This window comes from Cicer arietinum, chromosome 6, assembly GCF_000331145.2.
Source record: "Cicer arietinum cultivar CDC Frontier isolate Library 1 chromosome 6, Cicar.CDCFrontier_v2.0, whole genome shotgun sequence".
In the NCBI taxonomy this organism is placed as follows: Eukaryota; Viridiplantae; Streptophyta; class Magnoliopsida; order Fabales; family Fabaceae; genus Cicer; species Cicer arietinum.
Window position 1 is genome coordinate 63439739 of NC_021165.2, and position 16444 is coordinate 63456182.

A 16444-nucleotide genomic window follows, 5' to 3' on the forward strand; every position below is an offset into this window, starting at 1 on the left:
TTTTAATGAATGCATACCCATGAGATGAGATATTAAAGCATTGAACTCCAATTTCCATCGACCCTCTTCTCAATCTTCCTTTTTTGGTTGTTTTCTCCAACCAAACTACAACATAATGAATTTGTGAAGTTGGTGACATAAATTAAAGTTGTATCAATGGTTTGGGAAACACAAAGAGGGGACATGGGACAGTTAGAACAGCTTGGCAACAAGACTTCAAATTCTTTTTTCTCTCATTAAAAACTGCCTCTTTAAATTCATATCCATGACCTAAAAATTTAACTATTAAATACCATGAATTTTGAAAACCCAAGTTCATGATGGATAATCCATTATAGCATTAGTGCGAAGACTTTGTTGATAGATAATATATATAAATGTTTTTGTCAGAGTTTTTTGAATTTTAAGAATTATCTTGATTTTAAAAGTGTATAATTAATTTTGATATATTTGTAATTTTGATTTTTTAATTGATTTTAACTTTAAATTAAAATTTATAGCTTTTGACTTTAAATATAATTTTTACATTTGAAATCTTGTTCAACTTATTTATGTACAAATATAACAAAAAAATAAAATCATTTTATACATTGAATTCAATTTTTAATTAATTCATTTAAAAATAAATTTTTTTAACTACACAATCAAATCCACTTGCATCACATCAATTTGGTCACAACTTTTTATCAATAGCATCAAGCTCAATGTAAGTACAAATTGAAAAGGACAAAATTACTACATTTATCTTTAAATATAAAATCATGTTTACAAAATTACAGTAATTAAAAAAGTAAATAATAATATTAAATTTGTTAAAATTTAATTATTTTTACTTGTTTACTCTTAAAGAGATAATTAATTAATAATTATAATTGATTGCATAAAATGATACAAATTAATTAAAAATACATTAACAAATAAATAATTAATAAAGTTAAAAATTTAAATAAAGCCTTATAAAACAAGAAATAAAATAATGAAGAAAGTTTTATTTTTAAAAAAAGAATGCAGAATTAAAGTGATAAATATAGAGATAAATTAGGAGTTAATTAAATGAGAAAGAATGGGAATCTGGCAGAGACATAAAACAGCGAATAAGGGTATCATTACTTTCAGTACATGAAGATGAAGGCATGTTGTTTGGGCTATGGACCCCATAAAGTTTATTAATTTGGTCCATTGGAGCATGTTCTACCTTCCTCATTATGAATCAACATTCAACCTTGCTTATAGTAAACGTAATAATTATTTATATCACACTTATTATTACGTGTAATTAATAACAAACATTACAAGCTATATGTTTTGTACTTACCAATATTTAAAGGAATATGTTAACAAGTACAAAACATAAATAAATAAAAAATTGAATAAAACATCACACCTTTTATAATTTTAAAATATATAAATTATATAAATTTTAATATATTTTTTACATTTAAATTTTTAATAAATACTCTAGAAACACGTATTAGTATTTTTCATATTTAAAACTTATTAAAAGCAATTGGAACCAAATAATTTTTAGAAGTTCGGTGCTCATTTATATACATAAATTTTAGTAGACACATTTAATGAGAAAAGGAGAAAAAAATCTATAAAAAGGTGAGTGAGAATGCATGCTTCTTATGATTGGGGCTATATAGAAGGCACGCTAACTTTTCTTTTCATCTACAGTTTTAACTTTCTCTTAATAAATAATAATTATCTTTTCGCTTTATTTTAAATATCTCAATTAAATTTATGTTAATTATTAAAAAAATAATTAATTATGATAACAAATAAAAATATATTAATAAAAAAATTAATATTGTATTGATATTAAAAACTAATAAATAATTTGTAAACAAATGAGACATTTATGATAAGACAAAAAAAATATATAAAACAACTATATTCCTTCAAAATTATATGATTCCTTCGACAAATTAAATTCCTATACGTAGTTATTGTCACTTACCTAAATGTATAATTAGAATTAGAAGGTATATATAGTACTATCTCTTGACTTCAATGGACAACCTTGAAATTCATTAAGCCTTTTTTGTTTAAACTAGTAGGGCATATATAGTTAACGTTATCTTATTATGTCTTAGACATACTTTACAAAAGTTGATGTTGGTAGCTAGTAGTAGTCTTAAGGGAGACCCTAGAGATTCATGCATCGTAGGCACTCATGAATCCAATCCATCTTTTATGATTAATCAATTATATTATATTATAATTGAGATTGTGTAGAACAATTTGATTATCGTATATAAAAAAAAATATTTAATAAAATTAGATTCAATCGTGTTTAATTTGATATAGTTGATTCAATCATAATTAAATTGATCAAATTATACTTTTTAGTGATTTTATCTAAATATAATGAACTAATTGAACCGTAATTTAAAAATCATGACAAATCTAACAATATTTAGTGGAATTGGTTGTATAAAAAACATTTGCCAACTATAGTCCACGTATCACAAACAAATCCATAAGTAGCAAAAACAATGACTTTATTTTGTTGTTCTAGATAATTTAATTAAAGTGGTTATGAATATGAAGAAAGACCAAATTGGATCCCATTGTTTTTTCTTCTTTCTATTTTCTAAATGATGATATACATTTATATAGAGCTAAACGAGCAAGTGAGGGTGACAATTCAAAAGAGCATAGGTGGAATCCAACAGAAAAGGAAAATTATTGTGCTTTTGGCCTTATGTAATATTACAACCAAGAAATTCTATCTCAACCAAACACACATACATATATTTTGAGCATCTTTAACTGACAAAGTTGAATTTGAACTTTCTTTTGTCATGATATAGAAGTGTTCGTACACTCATCTTTTTTATTTTTGTTAGTGAAACTTTGAAAAAATGTGGTAACATATTAGCGGGAATATTGGGAAATGTTGGACCAGCTAACACATGAATTAACTTTTTGCATTCAAACTTAAAACCTTGTGTTATACTACTTGTTCCAAATGGAATTAATCAATAATATATACTTCATCTCTTCCTAATTATAAATACTTATTGGAGAAAAAAATTGTTTTTAATTATAAGTCTTATTTTAATTTACTAGATATATTTATTGTTATTCTTTTAAACATATTCTTTATTAGTTATACTACTTTATTTTGAAAAAATAAATTAAGTACATTTATGTGTGAAAGATGTTTTAGGAATGTCAACATAGATATTTTAAATTTAGTTTTTAATTTATGTAATAAGTATATAAAAAAAATGTGTTTATAAATATATAGGAATAGAAAGAGTAGAAAAATATGCATTTTCTTAAGTAATTTTTGTGTTGTTTTTAATATAAAATATATTTTTTATAATAAATTAACTTTGAAAAAAATATAGGAGGCGTTTGTTTATTTCGTAAACTAAAAAATTATTCTAGAAATAGCTTACTATTTTAAGGATGAGTATTTGATGCTTGGGTATTTTTCTTATGAAATGGTTGGCACACAATTCAAAGATTCCTAGGAAGATTGATAGTTTTGAGATTTTTTAAATAAAATAATATATATAACTCTATGGGAAAGTACATATACACTTTCTCACTTGGGAATATCTATGCAAATTATGGAAGTTATGGGAGTCTCTGAAATTTTTTTTTTCAACTTTTTAACAAATATGAGTATATTTATTTCTACTCCATATATTTTGAGAATATGATTTCTAGACTTGAAATTATCATAAATTTGAAGAAATTATAAGTAATTATACATAATTTAAATTAAAAATAACACAAAAAATATTAAGAAAATATATTAATTTTTTTTATTATATATGTTGTATATATGTGCATCTTAACAATTATGAAAAAACAAAAAACACAATAGCAGTAGATAAAAATGATAAATAGACTATGAAAATTGTGATTTTAATTAAATTATAGTTACATAGCGAATGTTGATATTGTGGAAAAAAAACGTCAATTGCAATTACAATGTTTTACGAAAACTTTTTCAAAATATTTATATATATTACTACTGCAATTATGAGAAAAATATTTGTCTAAATTCACGAAAACTTTGACAATGGAAAATATCTGAACTATCAAGTAGTGGATATGGTTTAAGGATTATGGTTGTTGATGTACAGAAGAGTCCTGAATTAAAGTAACATTGACATTGGGGAGTACAATTTAATCTAACTGAACCTCAGTTTACTTGGTCCATAGTATAACTTTAGCTTTAAATATTAAATATGATATTCATGACAATGCTGTATATTTAACTGAAGCTACTGTTTATGAGGCCCACTCTTTTATGAACATTTCTGTTACAGGTACCAAATAACTGCTCTTCTAGTGCTGTGAATAAATAATCTTTATACCAATAATGGTTACATTTCATTATTTCTGTACATAATAATATACATTTTACACACACAAAATTGTTTTAGAATAATGGATCATTTTTATTTTTAATATACTTTATTTCGTTGTATTCTTTATTTTAATAATATTTTTATTATTTTTAATACAATATTTTTAATTATGTATGTATAATATTAATAATGTATGAATAGTTAATTTGATAAAATTAATATTCTCGTTTCTTTATACATTTTTTAATATATGTAAAAAAATTAAATGACTTAATTCTTTTGAGGAGTATCATTTTTCATAAATTTAAAAAATTATAAATAAAATAAAAATAAAGATAATTTTACTCAATTATCCTCACTAGTAATTGAGGTATTTTCATTATTATACAAATAGTATAGAGATGGATTTCTACTAGCAATTTTGTTCAGATTTCTACTGTCCTTAATTGTGTATCTATTTTACGAATTTGATTTATCTAAAGTAAAAAGTTGATAAAAATAGGTGAATTAATTATTGATATTATAATCACTTATGATTGATCATATATACACGTAATATCAATCACTTATTTAATTATCAATAATTGATACTATTCACTTTATCATTTATAGTAAATTGTTTATTTTAGAAAAATAAATCCCTATTTTATTTTATTGTATTTGCTGCGTAATGCCTATTTTCATTTAACTAACAATGAACTATCAAGTTAAGAGATGGTGTGGCAATGTATAAATAAATTATATATTATAATTTTATTTTTTTCATATATCATTAAAGGATTATTTAAAAATAAAACTTACAAGGAATTTTTTAAAAGAAAACTCTAAAATTTTATAAAATAATTTCAAATTAAAAGTTGTTTACAATAATTTATAATTTTTTTATAAAAATAAGATTAGATAGAATAACTAGATTACTCTTTTTTTTTAAATGAAGGATAGTAAAAATAAATCCAAAAACTCACTCACATGTAATTATTATTAAAATATAAAAAATAAACTAAAATTTCATCAAAAAATTTAAACTAAAAAAGAAAAAGAAATAAAATGCGCCTATATTAAAAACTAAACATACTTTTAATTTACCTAAAAAGTTGAAACTACAAAAAATTCAGGACCACTAATGGAATACTCTTTTACAATTAGTATCATTTTAGTACAAATAAATTGTTTTAAGATAAATATTATTTTTAATTTTGAATGTAATTTTATTTTTTTTAATTATACTCTTCAATTATTATTATGTGCACTACTTTCAAAACATCAAATATATTATAATTAACAAAAATCAACTAACAATTAATAAAAATAATTTGATAAAATAATTATTATATTTCTTCTAATCATTTCATTTCTTAAATTTTCAAATATTGACTTTTTTTTTTTCTTCAATTAATATTTGTTTAAGTTACAAGTTTGTGAGAAGGATGTTAGGGATGCTAGCTATGAATTAATATTATATACCAACTGGCTTTAAATCAAATTAATATTTCAGGGAATCAGAACAATGAATTTTCTTAAAATTAAATTAGTGCATATATATATATATATATATATATATATATATATATATATATATATATATATATATATATATATATATATATGTTTGTTAGCAAATGCAAATATACATTTGTGTAGAACTGACAACATGGTGATCATGACACGAGATTAGTTGACTTAGGATTCAATTTAGAATTACTTTAATTCATAAGAATTGCTCAACAGAAATAAATATTTAGTTTTTTAATTAAGTTATTGAATAGTTCTCATAATTTTCTTAGAAATAAGATGAGAAAGATTAAAAAATTTATATAAAATCGGATTTCAATGTATGTTAAAAAAAAAACTATTATTTGAGAGATTGGATTACAAAATGATTAGTGCTTAAATGGTTCTTGTTGTGGTAGTGGGTATCATCTTACTAACCAACTTTTTTTTAATGAAAAAATATATATTTAACGTTAAATGTGTTTTTAATTTTTATAAAATAAAAATACAACTTTTAATCATACAAAATTATTATAATTATTATGCATGTATATAGAGTTTTAATCCCTACTTTAATTCAACACATATTTTTTATTGAATTTTTACAAATATATTTATAACAATTAAAAAATTTATTCACAAAAAATAAACTCAAAATTTAATTAATAAGTCTACGTTATCATTACTTTATCTTTAGTTTCTTACATTTAAAAAATATATATTTAATTTATTATAAGTTAAAAAATTCTAAATTTTTGTGGATATTTTTTTTTAATATTCTAAATATATTTAAAAAAAATCATGCAAAATTTTTTAAAGTAAAGAACAGTTAAACATATTTTGATCCAATAAGAACTAAAATTAATTGTAGTGATTAAAAATTATATTTTTATTTTACAAATATTAAAATTAAAATATTAAAATTAAAATATTAAAATTTTATATAGATTAAAAATATATTTAATCTAAAAATATGTAGATATAAAATACAAAAAATACTTCAATCCAATACAAGAAAGAATCCAAGAAAATGTAATAAGACAAAGTCTAAAAGAAAGGAACAAAATACAACAATAAGTAGAAACCAAAATAAAACTAAAACACTCAACTTAAAGAAATATAGAAACATTAGACAAGTAAAACAAATGCACAAATCCCTAAACATCCAAACAAACTATCAACATGGAAAGATAGAAGCTTGAGGACTTCAACACAAAGTGATGAAAGACGAATTTGCAATAGACAAGAAGCAAAATTCAACTATTCATTTATAAAAACAACCACTTTCATGAATTTTTCTGTACCGATCCAACAATTAATTCCCCATAAAAACAATCATAAATTCAAATTAAGAATCTGATATTGAATACGAATAAAATTTGAATTCCATCTCATAAAATAGTCATTAGTCTTATTTTAATTAATGATAATTTTTCATTTCTCAATTTTTTATTAAAAAAAACTAAGAAACGACACTATTTTTAGGTTTTGCCTTTCTTTTGCATAGAGGGAAAAATGAAAATATAAAAATTATAGACACAAAGTCAATGGACCAAAAATTTCTCAACTAATTTTCCAATTCGTACTGGCAAGATCCATATGTAGGGTGGTTTTTGTTTATTCTCTTGAATTTTCTTTAAATATTGTATGTAGTATAAATAGTAATAATCAAAATAAACATGTCACGTTATCTACATAAGCATGTGCAATTAATTAATCTTCCAACTCAGTCTCCTCCAAATATGAGTAAAAAATTATAATGTTATAAGGAACGTGAAAAATTATATACCGAATCTTTATTATAAAAAACCTATTAAGAAGCATCATCTTTTGATGAGATTTTGTACTATTGGTTATTGGGAGTTTGGTGAAGTGTCCAATTTCTAGCTAACAGAAACTTTGATTAAATTAATTGATGAAAATGATACTTAAAATTCGTCTGGATACTAGAGTCAAGTGAGCATAAATTAACAAAAATTTAGAGTTAAATATTTAATCATTATAAAATTTTAAAATTTTGTTTCTATTGTCTGTAAAAAAACATTCTTGATTTTTAGTTTAGAAAGAAAAAAACAAATTATAATTTTATTTTTATTTTTAAACTAACTCATATCTTTTATTAAAATTTTAGAATGATTTATTTCATACTATTTCTTTAGAACATTCTATGATTTTTCCTCACAAAAATTTAAAATTTATAAAATATAAATGAATTACATATAAATTTTTAAGTGTTTAAAACTTAAAAATTTATATTTAATTGATATTTAAATAAAAAAACTAAGAGATCCTATTATAATGTATTAACATGTGTAGATAAATTATTTAAAAATTTAATAATAAATATAAGTTCACAGCAAAAACAAAACTAGAAAATTTTTTGAAACTAAAAATAAATTAAAAAGTATATAAAAATTAAAAACAAATTATTAAAATTTTATAAAAGATTAAAAATATATTTAATTTAAAAATCTATAAAATAATATAGCTGACAATGTCGGTAGAATGAACAACTTGTTCCGTGTGATGGGTTCAAATGATATATTTAATCATTGGATCTCAAAGTGTATAATAATCTTAACAGAGTAGCCAATTCATATAGTTGAAATTATCAATGACTTATGAAATTATACTGGCTAAATCTCTTTAATATTATTATTAAGTAATAATTACATTGATAAATATTAATATTATTAAATTAAAAATATTATTATTAATTAATTATAATGATATTTACGAGAATTAATTGCAATTATGTAAAAGTGAATTTTAAATATGAAATTGTAATTTTTTAAATATATAATTAGTTTCTTGGTAAATAAATTTTTTTCTTTTTTTTAGGAATGGACTTGGGTCCTATCCTATCCCATCAAATCCATAATGAGTTTGTATGTTTAATACTTTTAAAAATTAATTTTGATTTTTTATTTTTAAAAATAATTTTTATGAGAATTATTTAAAAAATAGTAAAATTAATTTTAAACTTATTTGTTATTGATTAAAAAAATTAATTTTGACAAGCAACAATTAAAATATTCATTATTCAAAATTTTAACACGATAAAAATTATATTTTTAAAAAGTATATCTTTTGAAAATGATTTTTATAAAAAGTTTATCAAATTAGCTTTTCATTTCAATTATGTTTTGAAACTTTATTATCCAAAAAAGCTATAATAAATAAATTAAATATTTAAAATCACATGTTAAGAGAAACTATTTAAATAAATTTTTAATTTGAAGTTTTATTTTTAAAAATATTAGAACAAAAAGATTAAATACTATCAAAACAAATTATTTTAAAAGTATCTTAAACAAATTAAGACAATAAATTTATTAATAATGTTATCAAAATATAAAATAAAATATAAATATAATATTCACGTTTTATAAAAATAAAACATGACTATATTTTATATCGTATTATAATTTCGTCTCATTTTATATCAAATTTCATATTCGAATAACATTACCTTAATAAATTAATATTTGCAGGTATATCACTTCTTTGTAGAGGCAGAGCTACCATCCACAGTGTGTGTCTTCATGTCTTAAAATAAGATTTGCACGATGGTATCAGCCATCAGGGCAAAGGAGGAAGTTTCCTTTCTTGTTTTATACAAGTGGCAAATTCTATCTTAAGCTATAAAATTCAACATTTATTTTACAAATAAATTTAAATTAAATATTTTTTTAATCTCTATAAAATTATAACATTTTAAATATAGTTTTTTTTTTATTTAAATTATTCACTTTTAACTTTTATTTTAATCTAATAAAAATTAAAAGAATAAAAAATGTAAGAACTAAAAAGTAGAACAAAATTTATATGAACTTAAAATAAATTTTTAAAATTTAAAAACTTATTCAATCTTATTTTTAATAATTGCTTAACATTTCTACTCTTCCCTTTATATAATATATATATAATTATTTTTTGGAATGGTTTTCATTTCATATTATTTGTTGCTTTAAGAAATTAAAGCACACTAATATGTTTTTATCTTATCCCTACTTTTTATAGTGATAGCAGAGGAGTACTGTAACAATATAAATAAATTTGGCACGCTTCACTTGCAACAAAATATAATTAAAAATGGATTCTTTTCAACATATTTAATGATAATATAAAAATACAATAAAATAAAATAAAAAACATTTATTTAACGTCAACATTTTTAGATTAAATATCCATTTTTATATGCAACTAAATCAGATATGAAAAGTACTTTACACAATAAAGTTTAACTTTTAAATGAGTTTACCAGAATAAATGTAAATAGCTATTATTTTAATAAGTGCATAAATAGTTATTTTTACTAAAAAGTTCATTCAAATTAAAAGAATATTTCAAAATATAAATTCCTAAAATTATAAAAAATAAATTTGCGTACGAATCTGCAACATCCAAATTAATAGCATAAAACAATAATTTGTCTATAAATTTAACTAAATTAAAGTGACTAAAAAATCTATGTTGAAATCCTTATTGAATTTGTCTGATTTAGATTAAAGTTAATTTAAAAATTTGAAGAAAATAAACACTACAATGAGATTAGAAAAACAAATACATTACATTCACTTGACAAGATAACAAAACACAAAAAAAAAAATTGATTGATGTAAAAAATCCTTATTTAGATAAAATAATTATTATAAAAAACGACGGTTGATTTTGGACAAAAACTGATCCTAAACTACCTTTTTTATACGAAGAAGATGAAGGAAAAAGGTTTAGCATCCTTCGCGTGCATAAATAGTTAACTTGTTTATATTTTGTAATGGAAAGTGTATTATTTATGCCATGAAATCCGAAGAATTGTGATGAAAAATAATTGTACTAAATACAACTATAGGAATTTCCAAAGTAGTAGTACAAAAGTATTTCACTTCAAAAATTGCCTACAAATGATGTTATGAAATTTGCAGATTTCAAAGCAAAGTTTTATACTACTCACCAAAAATAGTGCAACGTTTATATATTTAATTAATAACATGGTCTGCACTTTGCTTTATTTATTTATTTATTTAAAAGACAAACGAAATTCAAATAACATTAAAGCACAAGGTGTGCTAGTAAAACAATACATGACAGATACAACAGCACATATCTTTTGCTGCATAATTTTCTGCATAAAGCCAACGCACATAACTGCTTTATTATTTTCTGCATAAAGCCAACACACGTATTTTACACATAATTTTCTGCACTTTGCTTTATTAGAAGTTTACTTTGCTTAGAGGTGTATGATAAGAGCTTTCGTTTCGTTGGGTCTTAGTATTAGATTAGTTATGAATTAGTTGTTCTAACTGACTATAATTAAAACTTAATTAAAATAACTAACTTGTAATTAATTTTACATCTTTAATACATGAGAACATGGTATGCACTATACAGTAATGTAGAGTTATGTAAGGAGGGTTGAAATCATTTTCATTTCTCAAAAAGAAATAAATGATTCCATTTGAAGAGAAAAAGACAAAAAATAGAGTGTATTAATTATTTTTTATCATTAGTTAAATTTATTATTTTCAAAAATTTATATGTTTTCCTCTGAGACACATTACCTTGAATGATTGGTCTTATGAATGGCACACAACACAACAATTTAAAAGGGTGTTTGGATAATCTTAACTAAATGCTTATTCAATAACCACTTAATGTACAAGTTATAATTGAATAGGGAATAGAATAAACTTCCAAGTGAAAATAAACTGAAAACATCGTATAAAAATGACATGATTGTATGTGATAATCATATAAGCTCAAATTATCTTTTATAAACACAACAAGAAGAAATTATGTCTTGAAGTGGTATATCTTAACCCAGGAAGAATATATATACATATATATATATATATATACTTTGTCCATTGTAGGTCACATTCACTGAAATATTTGGTTTTCATAGATTAAGAACTGAGTACACAGCTAAACCTCTTCAACATCGTATGTTGACCTTGTAATAGGGATGGACCATCTCCCCAAATGTGCAGTATAATTTACGCATCCGATTACGCCTCTTCCCTTAGGTCCATCGGGGAAGTCAAGGACGCTAACGCTCCCTGCATCGAGATGAAACGATCCCAGCCATTCCTTGGTCAAGTTAAGGCAGTGCGCCATTAGTGCTATGTGAATAGCAGGATGACTAACTGCAACTACAATTTCTCCGGACCTAGATTCATCAGATATTTCATCCAACAAGGATTTCCAGGCTTTTCCAGATTGGTCCCATAATTTTGTTATCAATTCATCTTCAACTTTATTTAACCACCCGGGCTGAAATGCTGGGAAACTCGAAATATCCTGCAATAAATGAAGAAAAATTTAGACAGAACATAACTATGATGCAGTGATGATGCACACATAAATTATTCACTAAGCTTTTTCTATTTAGGAATATGAAGGTTTTAAATAATGGAGATCAAAATTAGAAGAAACTCATAGTACCTAAGAGTTAGTGAAACTTTTTCCTAGTTTAAGGTCTTGTTTAGATAAACAGTTTAATTAAACACTTGTAGTATATGCATTTATCATATGAGTGTTTGCTTATGTAGAATCTATTTCTATAACAAAAAAACAAACAAACTAAATCAAATTGTTTTCCTAAACTATCTTGGAGAGCTTATAGAAATAAACTGAAAACTGTTTATAGACATGTTATAAATTGTTTCTATAATTTTTCCCCAACAGTCTTACAAATACTAAATAAGTCAATCCAAGCAAACCCTATATACTTCTTAATATATTGACATGGCCATATTCTTCCTTTCAATACTGTTAAGTATTTTTATCTACATACTAAATCTTCAATTGGTATTTAACAAACTCTTAAGATCATTGCTTGATCAAAGATCATTCACTTCATTAATTAGTAGTCTTCAATTTCATTTCTTGAATCAAATAATTTGCAAATGACAAATCATGCTTCAATATACAAACAAATCTAAACTGTAAGTTACTTGCCATTTTGGATTGTTTAAAGATAGTTTCAATATCAAGGTTCTCCATCTGCTTCATCTCAACATATCGTGGCACAGAATCAGCACCCAAGCAATCTGCTGCTTCTTGTACCTAAATCATGCCTAACGGTTTAATTAGACTAGAACAATAATAAATGAATTAGAAAGCCGAAATTTACTAGTTCAGGCATACAATTTAATTGGTATATCAAAGCAAGAGCCTATTCAGAACACAGAAGCATATGCAAATACTAGCCGGTTAATGCAACTTAAAATCAAGTGCTTAGACTCAAGTGGTTAATCACACTCAATTAAGGTCAAATTGATTTGGAGAATCCGAGATCAAACCCCGGCTGAAACAATCTTTGACCATGTTTTACTTACCTCATAGCCAAACTCCGAATTACAAAAGTCTCTTTCTCTTGAGAACCTGATGGTTAAGAGACTAAGAATCCAGCATGATGGAATAAACTGAAAAGAACCAAAAGTGAGCTTACCTGGGATATGGCTGTGGCTGTCTCAATACAAGATTTGTTAGGACTGCTAATTATGGAACTCACTTTCAAATCAAGAAGTAGCTCTGCAGATTTCTGGGACTATTATACATGCAAAAGTTCAGTCAGATGAGATAACTTCTGCCGACTTATTTCTGATAAACTGGTCAATACCTGTATAACGCCAAGCATGTTCAACGGCTGATCACCGACAAAAAGAAAACCATCCTGTTGTAGTAAGGTAGTTCGTTTAGATACCTAACATGAAGAACTGCATTTGAAATAAAACTTATAGAACCTTCTTGTCATAAATCAATTATTCCAAAAGATACACATTGAAAGTATATAAACAGTTCTATTTAACATTTTCCAGTCCAATGCATACCATAGATCAATGATAATTTTATAAAATACAGTAACAACCACCAAATCTCTTTTCCAGTTGGTGGAGTCTGCTATATGGACCAAACAACACCATAATGTCCAGTTGTCATGAATCAAATCCAATAATAGACCATTAAAATCTAAACCTGTCTTAATATTTTGGCCTAGCTTCCCTCTACTTCTACCTCTAAGGAAAAGTAAATATATAAACAAGGAAAAACAGCTACAGAATCCCAACCACATAAATATTTTTGAATAAACACCCATCTTCTTAAATATACAGTTTCATTTCTCTGAAACATTTTGCAGAATGTTAATAACTTTCACAGAAATGGAAATAAATAAGAAACTAAAATTATTTGTGAATGTTTTCTAATGACCCTTTGACAAGTTATATCTGATAAAATACATTTTAGCCATTTCCTCTTACCTCTGTATTTCCCTGAGTAGATCCGTTACAAACGAGTATGATCCGCTTACTTGCTTCTCTACCTCCAGATTTCCCTCCAGCAACAGGTGAACCAGGCGTCTGCATTAATAGTTCAATTCTATTTAAGGGAAAGCTTAAAAAGTTGTCCACATTGTGAAGATCTATGAAGCACGGACTTCGACATGACAAAAAATGTTGACAAGCAATTTGTTTCATCAATCATTACAAAAAAACTTCTAAAATAACATATGATAGTCTTTCACCTTCTTTCATCCATCTACAATCAAAAAACTAAAATCAAATTTAATGTCTTTAACCATCCCTAGTCATATTGCTTCGACACGTCTTTAACTCCCGTAGATGTGCCCAAGGAGTGTCAAAGCGAAGAACAAAAGTTTTATTGAGACACTTGTTTGAGTTGTCAAACATGTGTTGTACGCATGTTAGACACATCGACACGTCTAATCTCAGACGTGTACATGCTTCATAGGTGCAGATAGTTAAACAACATTTGTTTTAGAAAGTGGGAATAATACAATCTACAAGTGCAGAAATTCACATCAGCCTATAATCTGAAGCTTTCACAAGGATAACAAAGCCAGTCCCCTACATCCATATTCAGCTAGTCAAGTTTGTGGCTTTTTACCCTTTAAGTGTACCATGTACCTGGTTTAAGCGGTTGAGGGAAATAAGGGGAGAGACACCATCCGATCTCGGGGTGAAATCCAGCACACTTACACCACAATTGCTCTGAAGTAAAGTTCTGAAGTACTCTTCCCCTAAACCTGGTTGCTTGGAATGGAAGTAAAAGTTAGCACATTATTAAAATTGACAGAATTCCAACTTTTTTATCATCAATATTTCCTTAGAGAGAGAAACAGGTACCAATTGCTGTGGAAATAAGAGCCTGATTAACAGCATTGTGAGCAACCACAAGAACAGACCTGCTATCATGATCTAGGATTTTAGTCCAGCAGCTCCTAGCGCGATCCCACAGCTCTCTCACGGGATAATGACCGTCAATGACGAAATTTGCGGCATCAACCTGCCATTGTTGATAAGAAGAACCAAATCTCGCTTTTCCCTCATGCTTCAACAGACCCTAAAATACAACAATAACAGAAACAACAATATTGGTCACACTAAGTCATCAATAGCCCCTAAAAGGTACCCAAAAAAAAAAATTCAATTACGTTCATTATGGATAAATTATATGAATTTGATTAACATTCTTATTAATCTTTTCGACCTGTTAGATATTTGTGGTACATGCTCGCGTACTATAGGTGTTTATGTTTAATAAAGTTATCTATTCAGGATATTAAATTTTGGTGTAACACTTTTTCTTCTAAATTTGTCCTTCACTGCAAATAAATTTACAACTTTACTTTCAACTATATCCAAGAATAACGAATCAACAATACAACAAAATATGCTAAATTAATAGAATGCAGAGGCGGGAATAAGTTTATGAAGCTGTAGTGAAATTGATGAATATGAAACTTACTTGAAAGGAGTACAAATCTATTTCCCTTAAATTGAACTCGGGAATAATGAGTTGTTGGCGAGGTCCCCAAATGATTTCAGCTGTTCTCTTAGATCGTGCCAAAGGACTAGAAAGAAAGAAGAACAAACATTAAACATATAAATGTTTGTATTTAAATCCCCCAAATAGTTTAAAATGTGAGTATATAAACTCAAATAAATGAATCTCAGAACTACCTCGCGAAACAAACATCGAAATTGTCGTTGATGAGCATTTGGCGTGAAGTCTCTGCCTGAGACTCTCCTTTATTAGTAAGAACGGAGAAATCAGAACTGCCTTGGATTCTCCCTTCGGCGTTCCACGTGCTCTGTCCGTGCCTAACAAGCACCACCCTCTTCGCTACTTTCAATAATTCAACATTCTGAACGCTGCTCCGACTGCATCTAACGACGACGTTTCGGATTGTGGAATTCAAATCATAATCGAGAGGAACATGTAGAAAGGAACAACAAGGTTTTGCTACTAAAAACATAATATGGAAGCTCAGTTTTACTTCTTCTCTTCTACTGTATTAAGTTACTGTCACTGCTTCTGACTCGTTACTTTTTTTATATTTGTGTCAGTTTCTATGGTTGCCGTTGCTTCTATATCGCTGTCTGGAGGGAGATGAAAGCTAAACAGACACGTGTTCTATCAAGAAATAATTATTATTTTTTTATTATCAAAAATTGGATACTCTTAAATTCTTAATAATTTACAAAAAAATGGTACCTACACCACTCTTTTTTTAGAAAAAAAATTATCGAAAATGTCCTTATCTATTAATTAAATTTTTAACTCTAATCTCATTCATTCATCTTCAT

General features: G+C 25.3%; 1 protein-coding gene across 2 annotated transcripts; it reads right to left on the minus strand.

The window, feature by feature from the left end:
• Window positions 1–11529: 11529 nt before the first annotated feature.
• On the minus strand, window positions 11530–16207 carry LOC101505045 (probable 2-carboxy-D-arabinitol-1-phosphatase). 2 transcript variants are annotated; one of them, XM_004506080.4, is made up of 9 exons: window positions 15818–16207; window positions 15603–15708; window positions 14981–15197; window positions 14762–14880; window positions 14096–14194; window positions 13456–13539; window positions 13285–13383; window positions 12792–12899; window positions 11530–12131 (listed from the first exon to the last, which is right to left on the minus strand). In XM_004506080.4, the coding sequence occupies exons 1-9, from the start codon at window positions 16111–16113 to the stop codon at window positions 11757–11759; spliced, it is 1503 nt and encodes a 500-aa protein (XP_004506137.1). In that variant the 5' UTR covers window positions 16114–16207; the 3' UTR covers window positions 11530–11756. The 2 variants fall into 2 exon arrangements, with proteins under 2 accessions (XP_004506137.1, XP_004506138.1); XM_004506081.4 differs by having other exon boundaries at window positions 13456–13509; window positions 15818–16206.
• Window positions 16208–16444: the final 237 nt, after the last annotated feature.

Bases quoted from the DNA above. Each gene is read 5' to 3' on its own strand.
- LOC101505045 (XM_004506080.4), bottom strand. From the start codon at position 16,113: ATGTTTTTAGTAGCAAAACCTTGTTGTTCCTTTCTACATGTTCCTCTC. The intron at 15,198-15,602 runs GTAAGTTTCATA...GTTGTATTTTAG, and splicing joins TAGATTTGTACTCCTTTCAA to GGTCTGTTGAAGCATGAGGG. The intron at 13,540-14,095 runs GTAAGAGGAAAT...TCTTCATGTTAG, and splicing joins CTACTCAGGGAAATACAGAG to GTATCTAAACGAACTACCTT.